Source organism: Pongo abelii, chromosome 2 (assembly GCF_028885655.2).
Source record: "Pongo abelii isolate AG06213 chromosome 2, NHGRI_mPonAbe1-v2.0_pri, whole genome shotgun sequence".
Classification (NCBI taxonomy): Eukaryota; Metazoa; Chordata; class Mammalia; order Primates; family Hominidae; genus Pongo; species Pongo abelii.
This window is the reverse complement of record NC_085928.1, coordinates 195,672,902-195,694,553: the sequence shown is the minus strand read 5'-3', so window position 1 is coordinate 195,694,553 and position 21,652 is coordinate 195,672,902. Positions and strand designations below refer to the sequence as shown.

At 39.1% G+C, this 21,652-nt stretch overlaps 1 protein-coding gene across 8 annotated transcripts in view; it reads left to right on the top strand.

Moving 5' to 3' along the window:
• The window catches only part of IGF2BP2 (insulin like growth factor 2 mRNA binding protein 2), a 177,812-nt gene that overhangs the window by 127,083 nt on the left and 29,077 nt on the right, over nucleotides 1-21,652 (top strand). For 4 of the 8 annotated variants that reach the window (XM_024244035.3, XM_024244036.3, XM_024244037.3 and 1 more), the window contains 6 exon segments: nucleotides 1,019-1,070; nucleotides 4,942-5,005; nucleotides 7,719-7,991; nucleotides 10,179-10,313; nucleotides 19,013-19,135; nucleotides 19,495-19,630. In XM_024244035.3, coding sequence (XP_024099803.2) covers nucleotides 1,019-1,070; nucleotides 4,942-5,005; nucleotides 7,719-7,991; nucleotides 10,179-10,313; nucleotides 19,013-19,135; nucleotides 19,495-19,630 — 783 coding nt within the window. 8 annotated transcript variants of the gene reach the window in all.

Genomic DNA, 21,652 nt, shown 5'->3' with positions numbered 1-21,652 from the left:
AAAAGGCAACAAAAGTAGAAATGTCTTTGTTGGTTTTAGCAGAATTTTTTGTTTGTTTTGAATTAGTTGCTATAACAGTTAAGGTATGTTTTCAGAGTTGTAAAGCTTATAGGATTTCTACCTTAAAATAAAGTAAGAATGTGAGGAGTGGCCTTACTGTGATTTAAAAACAAACTGCCTCATATTTTATTCCCCACCCAAGGAAAACACAGTGCCTTAAAGGAAACAATGTTTTATCTAATGTTTTTATTACTTTAAAAAAAAGAAACAAAAAACGATTATTGCCTGGGTGTGGTGGCTCACGCCTGTAAATCCCAGCACTTCAGGAGGCCAAGGCAGGAGGATCACTTGGGGTCAGGAGTTTGAGACCAGCATGACCAACATGGTGAAACCACGTCTCTACTGAAAATACAAAAATTAGCCAGGCATGGTGACAGGCACCTGTAGTCCCAGCTACTCGGGAGGCTGAGGCAGGAGAGTGGCTGCACTGGAACCCAGGAGGTGGAGGTTGCTGTGAGCCGAGATGGCGCCACTGCACTCCAGCATGGGTGACAGAGGGAGACTCTATCTCAAAACAAAACAAAAAACCTGATTATTATGGAACATTTCAAACATACACATCCTATTACCTTGTAAAATGAAGAGATCCTAGTAAAAGAATTGTTAAATATTTCAAGAAAGTGGAGTGAGTCTTGTACTTTATCCTGCTTCTCATTGTAAGAGTAGTGTGTTCCAACCATCATGATGAATGTGATTGTTAACAGTTACTAAGACTCTGAAATTCTGCTGTGTAACCTTAGTGAACAGATTATTTGGGAGCCAGTAAGCGAATGTAGGTCCCATATATTTGTTCAGTTCTAACTGTTTTTATGGAAGACCTGAGATATCAATTTAATTAGATTATTCCTATAACCATCTTTTTTTTTTCTTTAATTCATTTGCTGGGGGATATCACTGTAGTATTTTTTGTGTGTATGATCTTGCCTTCCCATTTTGACATGGAAGCTTTCTCTTTTAGGTGTTGGATGGACTTCTGGCTCAGTATGGGACAGTGGAGAATGTGGAACAAGGTAATAAGTGAGGAAGTTAGCCTTTTGGGTTTTGGAGAGAGATATTATCTGTTATTTCTTATAGGTTAGGTCAACTCCAGGGAGAAATAGTAAGTTCATATTTCTTTGAAATAAGCTTCCTAGATTATATGTATTTACATCTATGTAAGATGTATCTTACATAGATGTGAGAGATATCTGTCTCTGTCTATGTCTATGTAGTTTGCCTTTTCGAGGAATATTATTTACAAGCTGTTTCTCATATACTGTGCAGTGTGCTCAAGCACTGACAAACGCTGTCAGGCTAGGGTAAGCTAAATTCACTTAGGAGTAATTGGATTTACACGGTTGCTACTTTCCTTTTCCTGGACAAGAAAAACAGATCCCTAATGTCTTGGACTGAGTGTTACCCAACGAATAGGACTCCTATACCAATAATCCCTTGAAGTGCTTGTGAATTGCGGACTCCTAGGGCTTACTGTAGACATACTGAGTAAGAGTCTTGCAGGGAAGAGCTCGTGAATCTATATTTAAAAAAGCACCCAAGGCTGGCGTGGTGGCTCATACCTGTAATCCCAGCACTTTGGGACGCCCAGGGGGCAGATCACATGAGGCCAGGAGTTCAAGACCAGCCTGGCCAACATGGCAAAACCCTGTCTCTACTAAAAATACAAAATTAGCCAGGTATGGTGACGCATGCCTGTAATCTCAGTTACTTGGAAGGCTGAGGCATGGGAATCGCTTGAGCCCAGGAGGTGGAGGTTGCAGTGAACCAAGATTACACCACTGCACTCCAGCCTGGGTGACAGAGTAAGACTTCGTCTCAAAACAAACAAACAAACAAACAAAAACCCTGAAGTGATTTTTGTGAACACTCAAGTTTGAGAACACCTGTCTCAGGAGCAGTGCTGCAAATGCCCAGAAGATACTTTTCTTCCTGCCAACCTCTTTTTTATCTTCTGAAAGTATTTCATTTATCATGAAATACTATGATTTTTAAAAGGAAAACAGTGGTACCTAAACCTGGTATCTTATGTAGCTCTCTAAGAGTCCCAGAAAAGTAGATTCCAAACTCCTGATGTGACAGGCAGTAATACGTGATAAAGATTATTTTTGCCTTGACCTAGAAAACAGAATGTAAATTCAGTCATTTACTGACTGTGAACCCTTGAAAAAGTCACATAACCTCACTGACTCAGTATGCACAAGTGTAAAATTGAGAGAGAAATTTCTACCCTTCCTCTATCACTGGATAGTTATGGTACCCAAAGAGAACATGTATAAGGCATTTGTAGACAGCAGAGTCATATGTAAGCTGAAGGGATTGTTCAAGTTCACTTAGGAAAAATTGCAAATAACCCATTTTCTTGTATACGATCTATTCTGCTAGTTTAATTAATAGCTTTAAAGCAGTAATTATTCAGATATTATTCAGTTTATGCTGCTGCCTGCCCATGCCCAACGGTGAAGGGAAAGAGCTCAGAAAGAAGACATGATTTATAAGGATTCTATTTCTTAGTTCTTATTTCCTTCGACATGGAAAGAAGACTCCCCCCCACCTTTTTTTTTTGAGGCGGAGTCTCACTCGGTCGCCCAGGCTGGAGTGCAGGAGCACGATCTCTACTCCCAGCAACTTCCGCCTCCCGGGTTCAAGCAATTCTTGTGCCTCAGCCTCCCTAGTAGCTGGGATTATAGGTGAGCGCCACCATGACTGGCTAATTTTTGTAGTTTTAGTAGAGACGGGGTTTCACCGTGTTGGCCAGGCTGGCATCAAACTCCTGGCCTCAAGTGATCCACCCACATCGGCCTCCCAGAGTGCTGGGATCACAGGCGTGAGCCACCGTGCCTGGCAGAAAAGAAGACATTCTAATGATTGGGTGTTGTAGGCAAGATGGCCTTGCAGACATGAACCTGTGAAAGTTACTAGTTAAGATTGTATTATAAACTGAGGACAATGCTACGCAAGAAAAATATATTCCAGGTCCCTGGGGCAGTTTACAGGTCCTAGGGCAGCTGTGCCCTGGAGACCCCCCAGTTTCCAGCTGCCTAACAACGACAGGACAGAACTGTTGGGTTATTGTTTTGTCTTGTTACATGAGTGATTCCTGATTCACCGGGAAAATATTTTCAGTAGAGTTTTAGGCAACTTTATAGAACTTTCATGCCCAGTGAAATAAATTATTTGAATGGAGCTTAGCTCGTCACAGAATCAAAGAACTGCCTGATTTCCTGAAGACTAACATCTTTGAAGAACAGAGCATATGACTAAGAAGTGAGCACAGAATCTGAGAATCCTAATGGATAGCTTTATTCAGGAGGTTCAAACCCAGCCCTTTCTGGGAGTCTACAGCCTCATCTGTAGCACTAGAAAGCAGCAAATATGAAACCTTTGTAGCATTCTCTGTGTCAGCACTGAGAGAGGACAGTTATGTGCTACACCTCCCCTGTTTTGCACTGTGAGGACTTCTGTGGGTTAAGTGTGAATTAAAGCATGCTATGAACACTCCAGGCCAAGGCCAGAGCTGGGCTCGGGTTTATTACGTGTAGTTCTCAGTGGCAGCTCTTTCTGAGCATTAGATACAACTCCCTGCAACCCATAAAGGCTGCAGCTGCTTTAAAGTTATTTAACAAACAGTATTTTTAACAGTAGTCCTTAAGCTTTTTGGGGTCTCAGGTCCCTTTGCAAATCTTATAAAATAACAAGAAAAATTCACATTTCCACAAGTTTGAATCATTTTGGAGAGGTTTGCAGAGTTCTTGAAGCTCAAGCATGGGTCCAGGGTAAAGAATCGTACATTATAGAGTTTTATTATTACTTTGGACAGCAGCTTTATCATAATTTTCTTGAATTATCTTTAATGTTGTTGTTAACTCCAAACTCCCAACAGCTTAAATGTTTTAAAGGGAAGAATTGATCTAGTCACCTTTGTTTTGGGAAACATGTATTTTTGGTGTTTAAGTTTACTGGCTTGGGTTGAGAAAGTTTTCTCTGGCATTTGAATTTATTTTTAATTTCTAACTATAGAAGAAGAGGCAAGAAATTATGATCTAAGATAAGACAACTCACAACAGTAATCCCTTATTAGCCAATCACAGAGTTTATACTTTCTCTTTTAGCCAAGTAAATTAGAATTGTCAGTTTTATTTATTAGATTTAACTCACACAATCAAAGAGTTCAGTCAAAGGGAAACAAAAATAGTGATGGTTCAACCTTGTCAGTGAATGAATAATTTAAATTGAAAACATTTTCTTAACTGTTTTATATGTATATCCAATTATTTAAGAATTAATGCAAATTATAATTAAAACTCATACCTTGATAGTGATGCAATAAATTGATACAAACTTCTAGGAGACCAGTCTGAAAATATGCATTAAAAAGCATCATGTTCTTTTACTGCATTACTTTTCTTCTGTGATTTTAGCCTAAAGAAGTAATTCAGAAGAACACACAATCCAGTGATGTTTGCAACAAAGGTGATTTTTAGCAACACTATTTAGACTAGCAAATAGTGGGAACAGCCTACTTGCCAACAGTTGGGGAATGGTTAGGCAAGTCATGGTACATTTGACTCACTGCAATTTTATATAGACATTAAAAATGAAAAATACAAAGAAAATGTACTGATACAAAATACTCATATAAAAGTGTTTATAAAATATGTGGAAAATATAGTTCTGAGTTGTTCATACTATTGATTACAAATGTGTTATATACAATTGATTACAAATTACTGTGAACTCAGATGAATAAACGTAGAGATGCAGATAACTGTGGAGCCAGTGTGATGAGGGTTTTATGCATTTTTGTCTAAAGTTTGTCTGCTTACATTAAGCCAGAGGGTGACAGCTCTTTTTCCTATGACAGTATAGTTTTTGCTTTTTCCCTAGTCAACACGGACACAGAAACCGCCGTTGTCAACGTCACATATGCAACAAGAGAAGAAGCAAAAATGTAAGCAGATTTGGGCTTATTTCTGTTTAAATTTATTTGTTTTTATCTTTGAATTCCATTGAGTTCTGTGTTTTTAAATGTTTTCTAAAAAGATGCAGATCTGTGAGCTGGATATGTGCCACCTTTGACATATCCGTGGAGCTCCAGGGTATTCCTGCCATCTTTGACATGTCATTGGAGCTCCAGGACATTCACACCGGGATATTTGTGGATTGTGTAGAGACTTGAAAAATGTTGAGCCTTGGCATCAAAACCAAGATGGGAGCTGTGTCTTGACATGATCAGGAATAGAGGGCACCGTATCTGTGACACTGTGTCCCCTAGACTCTGCTTTGCCAAACACTTGGGACCACTTTTACCTAGAGCTTCCTCCATGCACTGTGAGGAGGCAGCACAAGCCTATACCAAAACATCAATTTTGTGTGTGTAACATTAAGAGGGAATCCACCTCAGTGACAGCAGCAGCCAAGAGAACTGTCTGAGAGTGGTTAATCAATAGCACCTGGTTTGGGTTCTTTTCTCCAATCCCCATCCTCTTTCCAGTGCCCATTCATTACTTCAGGGATGGTTAATTTTGAGCTTAGCTATTAATGGACATGAGATCAAGTCTCTTAAAAAACAATGAGGCCAGGCATGGTGGCTCATGCCTGTAATCCCAGCATTTTGGGCAAGGCTGGAGGATTGCTTGAGCCCAAGAGTTTGAGACCAACCTGGACAACATATGGAGACCCAGTCTCTACAAAAAACAATTTAAAAATTAGCTGGGAATGGTGGCTTGCACCTATAGTTCTAGCTACTTGGGAGGCTGAGGCAGGAGGATCACTTGAGCCCAGGATGATAAGGCTGCAGTAAGCTGTGACTGCACCACTACCATCCAGCCTGGGCAACAGAGCAAGACCCTGCCTCTCAAAACAGCAACAACAGCAGCCGGATGTGGTGGCACATGCTTATAATTCCAGCTACTTGGGAGGGTGAGGATTACTTGAAACCAGGAGTTTGAGACCAGCCTGGGCAAAATAATGAGACCCCCATCTCTAAAAGAACAACAAAAACAAGTTCCTTTTTTGTAGGAGGTCCTTAAAGTGCCTGTCAGGTCATTATAACTAGAATTATGGTCACATTTGGTCTTGCTTTATGGATGTGGCATAACCTTGGCTATACATCCCAGGATTATAGTGTTCTTTTTCAACATACAAAGATATTTAACCCATTTTCATACTGCTAGTTTTCAAAATGTTAATTTTGCATTGAAAAAGGTAATAGTTCAGGCCAGGCGTGGTGGCTCATGCCTGTAATCCCAGCCCTTTGGGAGGCCGAGGTGGGCAGATCACCTGAGGCTGGGAGTTCGAGACCAGCCTGACCAACATGGAGAAACACCGTCTCTACTAAAAATACAAAATTAGCCGGGCGTGGTGGCACATGCCTGTAATCCCAGCTACTCGGGAGGCTGAGGCAAGAGAATCACTTGAACTTGGGAGACGGAGGTTGCATTGAGCCGAGATCGCGCCACTGCACTCCAGCCTGGTCAATAAGGGCGAAACTCTGTCTCAAAAAAAAAAAAAAAAAGAAAAAGGTAATAGTTCATTTAGTGTTAACTTTACCTTGTACACATTTGTAAGTGGAGATACACCAACAACTCAATTCCACAGCCCTTATCTAGTTGCTGCTTGGGTGGACCTCTGTACATGATATTACTCTATTGCTTTTATTAAATTCAAAAGGTGCTGCTTCGTAATAAATTTACAAGTCCTAAACATTAACCTAGTAAAATTGGGTTAATGCTACTAAAAATATATGAAAAGGATATTGTATTTCATGTGTCATTTTAAGAATATAATAGTGGTATATCATTTATCCCCTATCAAATTGATAAATATCTTTAAATAACAGCACTCTGTGCATTTGAAGATTCAAGGACACAAATGCTCTCTCCTAAACTGCTATGGGATCATAAATGTTGAAACCATTCCAGGGGCCCACTGGGCAATAGTTAACAATTCTACTAGGAATTTGTCCTGTGTGCAAAGTTGTAGTTGCAAAGATGCCGATGGTGACACTGTAACTGTAAAAGGTTGGACACAACAGATATCCAACTATAAAGGATCAGTTGCAAAAACTATGGTAAATGAATAGAATGTTAAACAGTCATTAAAAATTATACTGATACTGCAGTTGAGTCGTGTAAATTATACTGAAAGGTACTTAGTGACATTGAAAAATGTTTAGAATATTAACTATTTTTTAAAGGTTAGAAAATAGTATGTACAATATTAACTCATTTTTATAAGCAATAATATGTTTATATTTAAGAAAGTAAAGATAGTGGATTAGGATTTTATTTGCACTTATATATTTCTGAATTTTCAATAATATGTATGATGATTAAAATGAGAAAAAAATGAGTCATAATTTTATACTGATATTTATAAGAGTTTTTGATAAGGGGGAAATGGCCTTGAGTGGTGGAGAAACCAGGCTATAGTGTTGGATATGAAGCCTGACCAGGCTGATCCGTTGTGATTACTTGTTTAACTGTTAACTGCAAGCCCTGAGGGAGCAGAGATGGTGTCTGTCTTGCTCACCAGTGTATGTTCAGTGCCTGGCATGGCACCATCTAGGCACCTATTAAATGGGAATGAATGAACCAGTCTTGCAGGAGGGTCTTTCTTGATGTCGGTTTCTGACGAAGCTCCCCTGTCCTGCTGCATTTCAGAGCCGTGGAGAAGCTGAGCGGGCATCAGTTTGAGAACTACTCCTTCAAGATTTCCTACATCCCGGATGAAGAGGTGAGCTCCCCTTCGCCCCCTCAGCGAGCCCAGCGTGGGGACCACTCTTCCCGGGAGCAAGGCCACGCCCCTGGGGGCACTTCTCAGGCCAGACAGATTGATTTCCCGCTGCGGATCCTGGTCCCCACCCAGTTTGTTGGTGCCATCATCGGAAAGGAGGGCTTGACCATAAAGAACATCACTAAGCAGACCCAGTCCCGGTACGTGCCTCTGGGGCTTCCTTTGCTTCCTTCTGAGGGGTCCCCTGCGTGCTGGTGGGTCTCAGCCACTCTTAGGTCACAATTGCTTACATCAGCAGTGGGGGGCTGTGCTGTAAGAAACAGTGGCTTCTTTCAACAGGACTACTAACAGACTAACATCAAGCTGGGGGCTGTGATAAGCTTTCATGCTGAGAGGCTAAAAGTTCATAAAGAGGGTACTGATAACCTCACAGCCAGGACTGTTCCCGTAAGCGAACTAATGCTTATGGATGCATCAATTTCTACAAAAGCAGAGGTTTGGAGCTCTGCGGGATCCTAGAACCCACTCTTCATAGCTCTTCCTCTTCCCCTGAGTCAGAGCCCTGGGGGTGGCCATTCTTTGTGACCACATAGGTAGTCTCACAAAGAAGTGGGTGAGTCACTTCTTTGTGACTTCTTGCCAAGCAAGAAATAAAGCACACTGGCCTTCTGTTTAGTTTCCTCCCTGTTCAAGGAGACTAAACTGGTTGTAAGAGTTGGAGTGAATAAAATGTCTTATGGAATTGTTGATTTTTATATCTTCCTAAGACTGTAGCATGATGTAATAAAGCAAGCTCGGGACTTGAAAACAAAGACTTATGTTCAAGTTGTAGCACTTTAAATGGTTTTATGATCTTGGAAAAGATGTTAACCTCTCTGAGCATCAATTGCCTCTTCTATAAAAAGAGGGTTCTGGCCGGGCACCCTCTGTATTACAGAGACTCATCCCAGCACTTTGGGAGGCTGAGGCAGGGGGATCATCTGAGGTCAGGGGTTCGAGACCAGCCTGGCTAACATAGTGAAACCCCATCTCTACTAAAAATACAAAAATCAGCCAGGTGTGGTGGTTCACGCCTGTAATCCCAGCTACTCAGGAGGCTGAGGCAGGAGTATCGCTTGAACCCAGGAGGCGGAGGTTGCAGTGAGCCGAGATGGCGCCACTGCTCTCCAGCCTGGGCAACAGAGTGAAACTCCATCTCTAAATAAATAAATAAATAAATAAATAAATAAATAAATAGAGGGTTCCTGTCTGTTTTGCCAGGATTATTACGACAATTAGCACAATCAGGGAGATTGAGTGAAATAATTAATATGAAAGTACTTAAATTGCAAAGCACCCAATTACTGACACATAGTGATTATTTACATGGGCTAGTACATTTTATTCAGGTCATTCAGTGTCTTGTAACCTGAAAGAGAAATGCTATTTTCTTCAAAATGTCTTATTTATCCCCAAATAATAGACACTGATATGGATGAGTCTGGAGTGCCACATCTTAGAAGTGAGGAAATAGAGAGGGAAGTTACCGTTTGGTATTCCTTTTATTTTAAAATCAGCCCTGGCTTTTCCTCCAAGTTCACTGTGAAAGTGACTTTTATTTATGTCTTTTTGTTGCAAAAATTGTGTAAGGTGGCTTGAAAAAAAAAATGTAACAAGTTTAAATAGAAGTGGGGTTAGCTCTCAAAGTGTGTGCGCATTTTTTAGAAGTCAACCAAAGACTTGGCTCTAGACTTTCTAACAGCCAAAGTAAAAAGGATATAATCAGTTATGTAATTTTGAAAGTTAACAAAAACAGGTAGGACCACAACTACCCAAAGAAGTCTGATAAAGTTATCAAGCTTTTGAGCCATTAGTCGTAATGGCAGGCTGCCAATGGAAAGGAAATCAAAAACTTAGGCAGAGAGAGGGCATGCCTCTGTTTTCTATCCACACTCAAATATATAAAGCTTGCTTGAATTTGGTGTTTGGATTTGGATTAACATATGGCTTTTAAAAGCTGCAATCAGTTCAGAGACCGGCACTGTGCCAATGTGCAGTATTATCCTTCTCACTTTACTCTTCACTTCTGCAGTCTTTTGAAAGACTACACAAAATACTTCCATTTACCAAACTGGCTTCATTACCGAGTTGGCTTAGTGCCTTTGTCCTACAGCACTCCTGTAAGAATCGTTCCCTTCTAAATGAAGCTGCAAATAATTAAAATTTGGCATAAGACCCCCTGCACTGCTTGCCTCCTTCTTGGAGAATGGCACTGATTGCAAACGTGCTGATGACACCTCCTTGTCTGTCTGTGTCCTTGCTGTACATTGGTTGGTGTGACGCTTTCTTGGGACTAGGGTCCTATCCAGATGACCTTGTAATCATGGCTCCTGATTCTTTTCCTGCAGGGTAGACATCCATAGAAAAGAGAACTCTGGAGCTGCAGAGAAACCTGTCACCATCCATGCCACCCCAGAGGGGACTTCTGAAGCATGCCGTATGATTCTTGAAATCATGCAGAAAGAGGCAGATGAGACCAAACTGTAAGTTTCCATGCAATGCCCAGATCACTCAATAGAGAAAAAGAGTAGATTCTCCCTCATTTAACCCAAGAAGTTTTTTTTAAAAACTCCAAATCTGTTACTCAGTAACGGAGGCAGGGAGGGATTATGTTTAAGAAACTTGTTCCCAAGTAGAATACAGTGGGAAGTAGATCTTTTGCATTTACATATGGCTGTCTCTCCACTTGCGTGTCTGTCTTGTGAATTTTAATGCTTCTATCACCCATTGATAGTAATTATTGGGAGGAACATATAGACTCGTGCTGTCCAATAGAACTTTCTGCAGTGATAGAAATGTTCTATATCTGCACTGTTCAATAGGTCAGCCACTAGCCACATGTTGCTACTGAGTATTTGAAATGTGACTAGTACAGTGGAAGAACTGAGTGTTTTATTTTTTTACTCAGAGTTCAGTAGCCGTGTGTATAGCTAATGCCCATTGAATTGGACAGTGCAAGTGTAGAATGTATGTTGTCACCAAAGCTATCATTTATTGTCCTGGAAAAGGTTTCTCCCACCATGCTTCTAAACTGTTTATACTCTTAACATTGGATTACATTTCCTTAAGTAGTAGAAACTAGTTTCCACATGGCTGCTTTATTCTTCTTCCACTTTTTTCTTCTATCTGTCCTTCCTCCTCACTACCCCACCCCCCGCTTTTTTTTTTTTTTTTTTTTTTTTTTGAGACAGAGTCTCACTCTGTTGCCCTAGGCTGGAGTGCAGTAGCTCAACCTTGTCTCACTGCAACCTCCGCCTCCTGGGTTCAAGTGATTCTCCTGCCTCAGCCTCCCGAGTAGCTGGGACTACAGGCATGTGCCACCATGTCCAGCTAATTTTTGTATTTTTAGAAGAGACAAGGTTTTACCATGTTGGCCAGGCTAGTCTCGAACTCCTGACCTCAAAGGATCTGCCCACCTCGTCCTCCCAAAGTGCTGGGATTACAGGCGTGAGCCACCGTGTCCAGCCCTTTCCCCTTATTTTATGAAGTAATTATAAGATTCCACAGTGTAATGAGGGTTGTCCCAGTTTGAATGGCAAATACAGTTCTTACCAAACAAATTAACTTTGTATTATAAATGAATGAGTGGTGATGGAATAGATAACACAATAAAAATAGACTTTCATGCTGGGTGCAGTGGTTCATACTTATAATCTCAGTGCTTTGGGAGGCCAAGGCAGGAAGATCGCTGGAGGCTAGGAGTTTAAGACCAGGCTGGGCAACATAGTGAGACCTCCATCTCTACAAAAAATTTAAAAAATTAGTTAGACATGGTGGCATATACCTGTAGTCTCAGCTACTCAGGAGGCTGAGGCAGAATTGCTGAGCCTAAGAATTTGAGCAATGAGCTTTGAGTGCATCACCACACTCCAGCTTGGGTGACAGAGCACGACCCTGTCCCTAAAAAAAGAAAAAGTAGATTTTCAGTTTGGCAAAATCTGTTTGTGGGTAACGGTGGCAGTTTTATAGAGAAGTAATGTCAAACATGAGTGTTCCAAAACCAAGAAGATGAAAATGGTCCTTAAAAGAAGAACATTACAAATCTATTCTTAGATTTCATAATAGACTCTATCCTTTCTATTATGAATTATTTATTCTACTTGGGCTTTTGAAATCCCCCAGATGCCACAGTTTAATTTGAAAAAGACATTTCTCATCCAAGTTCCTGGGAACTTAGTAAATAATACTTTTCTGAATTCTATTTTTTTTTTTTTTTTTTTGAGACGGAGTTTCACTCTTGTTGCCCAGGCTGGAGTACAATGGCACGATCTCGGCTCACTGCAACCTCCTGTCTACCAGGTTCAAGCAATTCTCCTGCCTCAGCCTCCCGAGCAGCTGGGATTACAGGCGCCTGCCACCAAACCCGGCTAATTTTTGTAATTTTTTGTAATTTTAGTAGAGACAGTATCACTCTGTGATAACTGCATTAATCCATTCATGAAGGCACTCATGACCTAATCACCTCCTAAAAGTCCTATCTTTCAACACTGTTACAGTGGCAGTTAAATTTCAACATGAGTTTTGAGGGGAATTTGAAACCATAGCAAACCCCTTATCAAATAAATAATTGGTGAATATTTCTCCCATCCCATGGGTTGACCTTTCACTTTGTTGATTATATCCTTTGATGCACAAAAGTTTTTAAGTTTGATGTACTCCCACTGGTCTAATTTTGCTTTTGTTGCCTATGCTTTTGGTGTAATGGTGAAACCAAGAAGTCTTTGCCATGTCCAATATCATAAAGCTTTCCCCCCTGTGTTTTCTCTTAGGAGTTTGATAGTTTTAGGTCTGTTTAGGTCCTTAACCTATTTTGAGTTAATTTTTGTATATGATATAAAATAATGATTCAACTTCATTCTTCGTGTGTGTCCAGTTTCCCCAGCACCATCTGCTGAATAGACTGCTCTTTCCCCATCTAGTAGTCTCAGCACCCTATCAAAAATCACTGGAGACTATACGCAGGATTTATTTCTGGGCTCTCTATTCTATTTCATTGGTCTATTTATTGTTTTTATGCCAGTACTACACTGTTTTGATTATGTAGCTTTGTAATATATTTTGAAAGCAGGAAGTCTGAGCCCTTCAACTTCCTTATTTTTTGAAATTGTTTTGGCTATTCAAGGTCCCTTGAGATTCCATATGAATTTTTCTATTTCTGCAAACAAAGCCCACTGTGATTTTGATAGAGCTCATATTGAATCTGTAGATCGCTTTCGGTAGTATAAACATCTTCACAATATTAAATATTCCAATCCATGAACACAGGATGTCTTTCCATTTATTTGTGCCTTTAAATTTCTTTCAGGAACCTTTTGTGGTTTTCAGTGTACAAGTCTTGTACCTCCTTGGTTAGGTTTATTCTTAAGTATTCTATACTTTTTGATGCTATTGTAAGTGGCAGTGTTTTCTTAACTTCCTTTTCAGATTGTTCATTGTTGTATATAGAAATGTAAATGATTTTTGCACGTTGGTTGATTTTTGTGTCCTGCAATTTTGCTAAATTTATTCTAACCTTTTTTGTAGAATCTTTAAGGCTTTCTACGTATAAAATCATGTCATCTGTGAATAGAGATCATTTTATGTCTTTCTTTCCAATTCGAATGCCTTTTATTTCTTTTTTGTACCTAATTGCTCTGGCTAGGACTTCCAGTACTATGTTGAATAGAAGTGGGCAGGAGTGGGCATACTTGCCTTGTTCCTGGTCTTAGAGGAAAAGCCTTGCTTTCAGTCTTTCATCATTGAGTGTGATGTTAGCTGTGGGCTTTTCATAAATGGTCTTATGTTGAAGTAATTTCCTTTTATTCCTAATTTTGTTGAGTGTTTTTATCGTGAAAGGGTGTTAAGTTTGTCAAATACTTTTTCTAATGACACGATCATGTGGTTCCCCCCCTTCATTCTGTTAATGTGATTTATTATATTGATTGATTTTTTAAAAAAATGTTTATAGAAATGGGGTCTCAGTACGTTTCCCAGCCTGGTCTTGAACCCCTGGCCTCAAGCAATCCTCTTTCCTCGGCCTCCCAAAGTGATGGGATTACCGGCATAAGCCACCGCGCCCAGCTTCCCATTAATTGTATGCTGAACAAAGCTTCCATTCCAGGGACAAATCCCACTTGGTCGTGGCTTATAATCCTTTTCATATGCTGAATTTGATTTGCTAGTATTTTGTTGAGGATTTTTGCATCAATATTCATCGGAGATAATGGTCTGAAGTTTTCTTTTTTTGTGGTGTCTTTGTCTGGCTTTGGAATCAGGGTAAAGCTGGCCTCATGGAATGAGCTTGGAAATGTTCCCTCCTCTTCATTTTTTTGGAAGAGTTTCAGGAGGATTGGCGATAATTCTTTAAATGTTTGGTAGCATTCTCCGATGAAGCCATCTGGTCCTGGGCTTTTCTGTGTTGGGAGGTTTTTGATTACTGATTCAATCTCTCATTATTGGTCTGATCAGACTTTCCATTTCTTCATGATTCAATCTTGGTAGGTTGTGTGTTTCCTCTAGAAATTGATCCATTTCTTCTAAGTTATTAAATTTGTAGGCATACAATTCTTCATAATATTCTCTTATAATCCTTTTTATCTCTGTCGTATTGGTGGTAATGTTCCCTCTTTCATTTCTGATTGTAGTTATTGAATATTGTCTTTTTTTCTTAATCTAGCTAAGGATTTGTCAGTTTGGTTGATCTTTTCAAAGAACCAACTCTTAGTTTTGTTGATTGTATTTGTTTATCTCTGCTCTGATTTTTATTATTGCCATTTTTATGCTGGTTTTGGGTTTAGTTCTTTTCAAGTTGAAATAAAAGGATGGGGCTGGGTGCGGTGGCTCATGCCTGTAAATCCCAACACTTTGGGAGGCCGAGGTGGGCGGATCACAAGGTCAGGAGTTGAAGACCAGCCTGGCCAACATGGTGAAACCTCGTCTCTACTAAAAATACGAAATTAGCCGGGTGTGGTGGCACACACCTGTAATCCCAGCTACTCAGGAGGCTGAGGCAGGAGAATCACTTTAGTCCGGGAGGTGGAGGTTACAGTGAGCTGAGATCATGCCATTGCACTCCAGCCTCAGCAAAAAGAGTGAAATTCCATCTCAAAAAAAGAAAGAAAAAGAAAAAACGTTAAAATAAAACATAAAATAAAAGAATGATAGACAGCAACACAAAGCCATATGAAAATATATGGTTATCTGGTAAGGGTAAATATTAACAAATATAGTAACCTGTACTGTAGTAATTTTGGTACATAGAATTTAAATGACAAAAAATTTTTTAACTATAAATCTATGTTAATGGGTATAAAAACATAAAGGTGTAATTTGTGATATTTGGGGATGGGGTAAAAAAGTAGAGTTTTTTATGCAATTGAAGTGAAGTTGTTATCAGTTCAAAATAGGATGCTATGACTTTAAGATGTTTTATGTAACTGCAATAGTATCCACCAAGAAAAAATCTATAAGAACACACAAAAGAAAATCAAAGCACATCACTATAATAAAAATCAACAAAACATAAAGGAAGACAGGAAGAAAGGAAAGAAGGGACAAAAAAGCTACAAGACATACAGAAAACAATGAAAATGACAAAAATAAGTCCTTCCTTATCAGTAATTAAGTGCAAATGAATTAAACTCCCCATTCTTGGCTAAATGGATTAAAAACAGGATCTAACTGTATGTGGTCTACAAGAGACTCATTTTAGATATAAGGACACATATAGGCTGAAGGTAAAAAGATGGAAAAAGATACTCCATGCAAATGGTAACCACAAGAGAGGAGGAGGAGCTATACTATTATCAGATGAATAGACTAAAAACAAAACTGTTACAAGAGACAGAGGGACGTTATATAATGTTAAAAGAACAGTTCACCAAGGAGATATAACACTTGTAAATATGTACACACCAAACCTCAGAGTTCTAAATATATGAAGTCAACTTTGAAAGAGCTGAAGGGAGAAATAATTAGCAACATGATAACAGTAGGAAACTTAAGTGCCCCACTTTCAATAATGGATAAAACTACTAGACAGAAGAACAATAAGGAAATAGAATTGGAACACCACTATAGACGAACAGACATACAAGAACATTCCACCCAACAATGGCAGAATATATGTTCTCAAGTGCATGTGGAACTCTCCAGGAGAGAGAACATACAAAACAAATCTTAACAAATTCAAGAAGATTGAAATCATACTACAGAGTATCTTTTCTGATCACAATGGAATGAAACCAGAAATCAACAGCACAACGAAAATCAGAGAATTTAGCATTTTTTGTAGAGCATGTCAAGTGGTAATAAAGTCCCTCAGTTTTTATTTATCTGGGAATCTTAATTTCTCCTTTATTTTTGAAGGACAGTTTTACCACACATGGTGTCCTTGGTTGGCAGTTTCTTTCAGCACTTCAAATATATCATCCCACTCCCTTCTGGCCTGCAAAGTTTCTGCTAAGAAATCTGCAGATAGTGTTACGGAAGCTCCTTTGTGTGTCACAATTGCTTTTCTCTTGCCACTTTGAAGATACTCTATCTTTGACTTTAGACAGTTTGATTATAATGTGTGTCAGTGTGGTTTTCTGTGGATTTGTCCCAGTTGGAGTGCTTTAAATTTTTTGATTTGTATGTACATTTCGTTCCTCACATTTGGGAAGTTTTCAGCCATTACTTCTTCAAATAAAGCCCTATGTGCCTTTGTTCCCTCTTCTCTTTCTGGGATTCCCATTATGCTTATATTGATCTACTTGGCATGTCTCATAGGTCCCTAGGCTCTCTTCACTGTATTTATTTATTTTAATCCTCTAACTTGAAGATTTCAAATGATCTACATTCAAATTTGCTGGTCCTTTCCTCTGTTTGGTCAAATCTGCTGTTGAACTCCTTTAACAAATTTTTCTGTTCAATTGTATTTTTCAGCTCCAGAATTTGTTAGGTTCTTTTTTATAGTTTCTCTCTCTTTGTTGATATTCTCATTTTGTTCATGCATAATTTTTCCGACTTTATTTAGTTGTCTATCTGTGTTCTTGTTTAGCTCATTGAGCATCTTTACAATTATTTTTAATTACTGGTCAGGGAGCATGTAGATCTGTGTTCTTTAGAGTCAGTATTTGGAGTTTTATTTTGGTCCCTTGATTGGGTCATGCTTCTCTGTTTCTTTGTACGCCTAGTAAGTTTTTTTGTTGGGATTTGGGTCTTTGAAAAAACAACCACCTCTCACAGTCTCTGCGTACTGGCTTTAGGCAGTGGAAGACCTGAAATCAGCCTAGCTAGAGATTCTAGGACCTCTCAAACCTTTTCTAATCTCTTGATCCCTCTGGTGTCTGACTGTAGAACTGCAGTTCTTAAATGCTGCTTGCCTCTGTTTTCAGCAGCTTCTGAACTCTGATGCTGATCCTTCAGTGCTCTGAGTCAGTGACACAAAAACCAGTTTTTCTGGCACCTTCCAGACAAGCCAAAATGTTGTATGCGTAATCCAGTCTTTGTTTCTGTCCCAAAGGAGGAGACCAGCCTTTAGGGTTTCCTCCCCTTTGCTCTTCAGTATGCCATGTAGGGGGTGGGGCCTTGAAAACACTGAATGTTCTTAACTTTTTTACTGGATATATATATATATCTCTATATATATATATATATCTCCACATATATATATATATCTCCACATATATATATATATCTCCACATATATATATATCTCCACATATATATATATCTCTTCATATATATATATATCTCTCCATATATATATCTCCATATATATATCTCTCTCCATATATATATCTCCATATATATATAGATATCTCCATATATAGATATCTCCATATATATATCTCCATATATATATCTCCATATATATATATCTCCATATATATATCTCCACATATATATATATCTCCGTATATATATATCTCCATATATATATATCCAGTAAATATATATATGTCTCCAGTAAATATATATCTCCATATATATATATCTCCAGTAAATGTATATATACACATCTCCATATATATATATCCAGTAAATATATATATCTCTCCAGTAAGTATATATCTCCATATATATATCTCCAGTAAATATATATCTCCATATATATATCTCTCCAGTAAATGTATATATATACATCTCCATATATATATATCCAGTAAATATATATATCTCTCTCCAGTAAATACGTATATATCTCCAGTAAATATATATCTCCATATATATATCTCCAGTAAATGTATGTATATACATCTCCATATATATATATCCAGTAAATATATATATATCTCCAGTAAATATATATATATCTCCAGTAAGTATATATCTCCATATATATATATCTCCAGTAAATATATATCTCCATATATATATATCTCCAGTAAATATATATATATACATCTCCATATATATATATATTTCCAGTAAATATATATATATATAGTTGTTGTTTTTAGACAGGGTCTTGCTCTGTAGCCCAGGCTGGAGTGCAGAAGTGTGTGATCATGGTTCACTGTAGCTTTGGCCTCCCTGGCTCAAGCAATCCCACGTCAGCCTCCCAAGTAGCTAGGACTGCAGGTATGCACCACTATGCCTGGCTAATTTTGCATTTTTAGTAAGGATGGTGTTTCGCTATGTTGCCGAGGCTGGTCTTGAACTCTCGGGCTTAGGCGATTGTCCACCTTGGCCTCCCAAAGTGCTGGAATTATAGGCATGAACCACGGCGCCCAGCCTGGAATTACCTCCTTAGTTTACAGTGGACTTCATATTATAGCTTCTCAGCTGATCTTTAGAGTTCTCACAGAAGTATTCTGGTCTATCTCTTGTTAATTTGAGGTGTCTGTGAGGGGGAAAGAGACCTGTGACTTCCTAGTCTGCCATCTTGCTAACGTCACTCTCCCTTGTACCTTTTTTTAAGAGCAAGGAGAACATTCTTCACCCAATAGAGTTCTTGTAATACCCTCATTGGCCAGATCAGCCTCATGGATCCACTTCCAGCCAGTTACTACGAGGGCGTAGAATTACCGTGGTTTGACTTACGTTAATCAAAATTCATGAACTGGGGTCAGTGAGGAACCTGACCTCTCCCAAATCCCATCGTCACTTGGTACCTGAACAAAATGACTTCCATTTGTAAGAAAAAGCAAGGTAATGGTTTTTGGGAGACAACCGTCATACGTATCTGAAGTGTTAACTTGTTGCTTGTCTCTTTTAGAGCCGAGGAGATTCCTCTGAAAATCTTGGCCCACAATGGCTTGGTTGGAAGACTGATTGGAAAAGAAGGCAGAAATTTGAAGAAAATTGAACATGAAACAGGGACCAAGATAACAATCTCATCGTAAGCCACTTATTCAGATTACTCATGCCCAATAATGGAACACCTGAGCATTTCAATATGTCCAGTTCATTCATCTACTTTTCCCTAAAATGGGAATATAATCATAAGTGATGCAATTATCTCCATCATCTTTCTAAAAAATATGTAAATACTTACCAGGTAGACATTTTTCACTATGGATATGATCTAAATCACTAGTAAGATTTGAAATAAGATGGCAGGGATTCTCCACCACAGTGTGTTGGGAGGGAATTGAGTCTTCTCCTTCTCCGCCAAAACTTGTTTGTGATTTTTTTTTTTTTTGGGCATTTTATTTTTCCTGTTGAAAACAAAATTTCTCTTTTCTTCTCATGGGTCAGTTTGCAGGATTTGAGCATATACAACCCGGAAAGAACCATCACTGTGAAGGGCACAGTTGAGGCCTGTGCCAGTGCTGAGATAGAGATTATGAAGAAACTGCGTGAGGCCTTTGAAAATGATATGCTGGCTGTTAATGTAAGTCCCTAACGCTTGCTTCTCCGCTGGTTTTCACAAGGCTCTCTAAGAATACTTGTCATTCAGCTAATGAGGAAGTGCCTTAGGATAGGCATGCAGAGTTTTTCCTGACTTCCTAGGATAAAGGCATTAAAATAATCAGGAAACCAACTAGTAAATTATGATAAGTGCACTGGACAACATCCCGTGAAGACATTAAAGTTATAACTTTGAAGACTGAAATAAGGAAAAGCTTATGATATAATGTTTATTAAGAAAAGCAAGAATAACTGGGTGTGGTGGCATGCATCTATAGTCCCAGCTACTCAAGAGGCTGAGGCAGGAGGAGCACTTGAGCCCAGGGGGTTGAGACTGCAGTGAGCTGGCATTACACCACTGCACTCTAGCCTGGGCAACAGAGTGAGACCCCATCTCTAAATAAGAAAAGCAAGATATAAAAGTATATAAGTGAATTTACAATTATGTAAAACAACATGGATCAGAATGACTGGAAGGCTACATACAAAAATGAAAATAGCTGGCACATTAGAAAAGTGGGATTTTTTCCATGTATGTAGCCTTCTGAACCTTATGTAATATTGTCCTGTTACTTTTTAAATTTTAAAAATGCATGCTTTAAAGTTAACTTCTGATTTTCCTCCCTTGCTTGCTGATCTGCACTTTTAGATTGCCTGATAAATGTTGTCAACCAGTCGAGCCTTTACTGTATATTTGTAGCAGACTCATTAGGTTTGTCCTTCCTGTGATTGCTACCTAATTTTTACTCTTAATGGGGAGACACTGATCCGGCATTCAAAAAAAAAAAAACCTTTAAAATAATTGGCCGTCAGCAACAGTCCAGCTCAGCTCAGAGGAGTAAATTTTTTCACTTTTTTATTAGATTTTTCGGATCTATGCAAAAGTGAATAGGATGCTCCAATAAGCTGTCATGTACCCATAATCCACCTTTTGCAGTTATCAACTCACCACCTGTTTTGTTTCCTCTAAACCCTCATCCACATCCACTTTCCATACCTGTTGGATGACCTTGAAGCAAATCTCAGACCTGATAATATTTCTTAGAGAAATAAATGTCGACGAAGCACTCTGTAGATTAAACCCAGGTCCCTCACTGCAGCACTTTCCATTGTACCCTCTACTCCAGCCAGTAATCTGTCCCCACCTCACCCCGACCCCCACCTTAGCAGCCCACGTCACATGACAATTATGGGGCGTGATGAGAAGAGCTAGAGCAGGAGACTGCAGTGGGGTCTTTTCCCCATGTTTGGATATATTTGTGGAAGTATCATCTGACAATCTCATTTTCTTCCTGTGGGTTCTTGACATCTTATGGTAAACATCTCTTTCTGTGAACACCTGGAAAAGCTACAGAAGGGCCTGAGTGATTCATACATCTTCACCTGAGCTTACCACTTAGGTCCATTCATGTCTGTGCCAAAGTCACGCACTGGTAGGTGAATAACAAAATTACTACATCTTATAGACAAAATGAGGTAAAGATGAAGGATACGAGCACTGCTATTCCAAACGTTCTAAAACAAAAAAAAAGGCAAGTTACAGTGTGAATGTAGACAAAGATTAGAAAATGTTACGAAATTGCTTCGTGTTCAGGGAGACAAAGTTGGAAGCAGGTTGGACACAGCCTGGAATGGGTGACCACGTTCCTCTGCCTCTGAAGAGCTGTGTGGCTAAACCCACCCCCAGTCTGTGTGACCATCCCCATGTAGAAATGTAAGATAAGCAAGCAAGCAAGACGATCACAAAGCCGACAGCTAAATAGTAAAGAGACAAAGTTGTAAACCATCCCAAACCTGGATAATGGAGTTTACGTATGTGGGAATTTACATCATGTGAAGAATCTGATCTTTCCATGGATGGAGTTGGAAAACACTGTTAATCCAATTTGTTTTAAACAGTCATTCAACAAATATTTATCGAGTACTTACTATATACCAGGCACTGACAACACGACACTAAGACAGTCTGTGTTTGCAAGGAAATTCTGGTCTGAAAGGGGAAGAG